Source organism: Psammomys obesus, unplaced genomic scaffold (assembly GCF_907164565.1).
Source record: "Psammomys obesus unplaced genomic scaffold, mPsaObe1.curated_primary_1811, whole genome shotgun sequence".
Classification (NCBI taxonomy): Eukaryota; Metazoa; Chordata; class Mammalia; order Rodentia; family Muridae; genus Psammomys; species Psammomys obesus.
In genome coordinates this window covers 3,429,176-3,429,959 of record NW_026591643.1, presented here as the reverse complement: position 1 = coordinate 3,429,959, position 784 = coordinate 3,429,176, and the positions used below count along the sequence as shown (strand labels likewise).

At 66.8% G+C, this 784-nt stretch overlaps 1 protein-coding gene across 1 annotated transcript in view; it reads right to left on the bottom strand.

The window, feature by feature from the left end:
• Hsdl2 (hydroxysteroid dehydrogenase like 2) overlaps positions 1–532 on the bottom strand; it is a 48,356-nt gene extending 47,824 nt beyond the window's left edge. Inside the window, exon 1 of the mRNA XM_055611625.1 lies at positions 296–532. Coding sequence (XP_055467600.1) covers positions 296–516 — 221 coding nt within the window. The 5' untranslated portion in view covers positions 517–532. The remainder of the gene's footprint in view (positions 1–295) is intronic.
• Between the last annotated feature and the right edge of the window lie 252 nt (positions 533–784).

The following is a 784-nucleotide window of genomic DNA, read 5'->3' as shown; positions in this document are numbered from 1 at the left end:
ACACACACACACACACACACACACACACACACATCCCCCCCCCCCCCAGCTTTTGCGGGGTTGTAGCCTAACCGCGTGTGGTAACATTTTACCTCGCGATGAAGCCACGAACTACCCCAAAGACCTTTCACCTAGAAACTGAGAAAAACACTACCGTCGCCAAAGTCAAGGACAGAGCGTTAGGAACATCCACCCGGGCCTTCCCCGTGGCGGGGACCGACTGGTCTCCTCCGCGGGCCGCGGCCCCGGGCGCGCGGCAGCCCCAGCGGCCCTCCCCGCGCCCGCCCGCCCCTACCCGGTGTTGGGCAGCATGACCTCCGCAGCTCGGGAAAGTTGGTGGCGGCGGTGGGACCCCGGCGAGCCGTGAGTGTCAGGCGGACCTCCGCATTTAGCCGCGCCCCCGGCCCCGCCCCGAGGCCCGCTCGGGAACCGGCTCTCCCACTGAGGACGCCGGGCGCCGGGCGCGTCTTTCCACAGTTCCACAAACGACACCCGGGAAACCGACGTTCGGCGCATGCGCTTTGGAAGGCGCCTACGCCACGCCCCTCTCCCGGGTCTGGCCGTGACAATCAGCCTCTCCCGCGAACAGGCCTACGTAGGCTGGTCCCCTACGTAGGATCGGCGAGGATCGGCGCGTCGCGGGCTCCGGGCCGGCAGGACAGCCGATTGAGGGGCACGCCGGACTGGCTTGGGGGCGCTGGGCGTCGTTTTGCCCCGTCCATCCCCGAGCCAAGGCTCTTGCTCTGAGGAACGCTTACGGACATCTGAAAAATGTTGCTAAAGC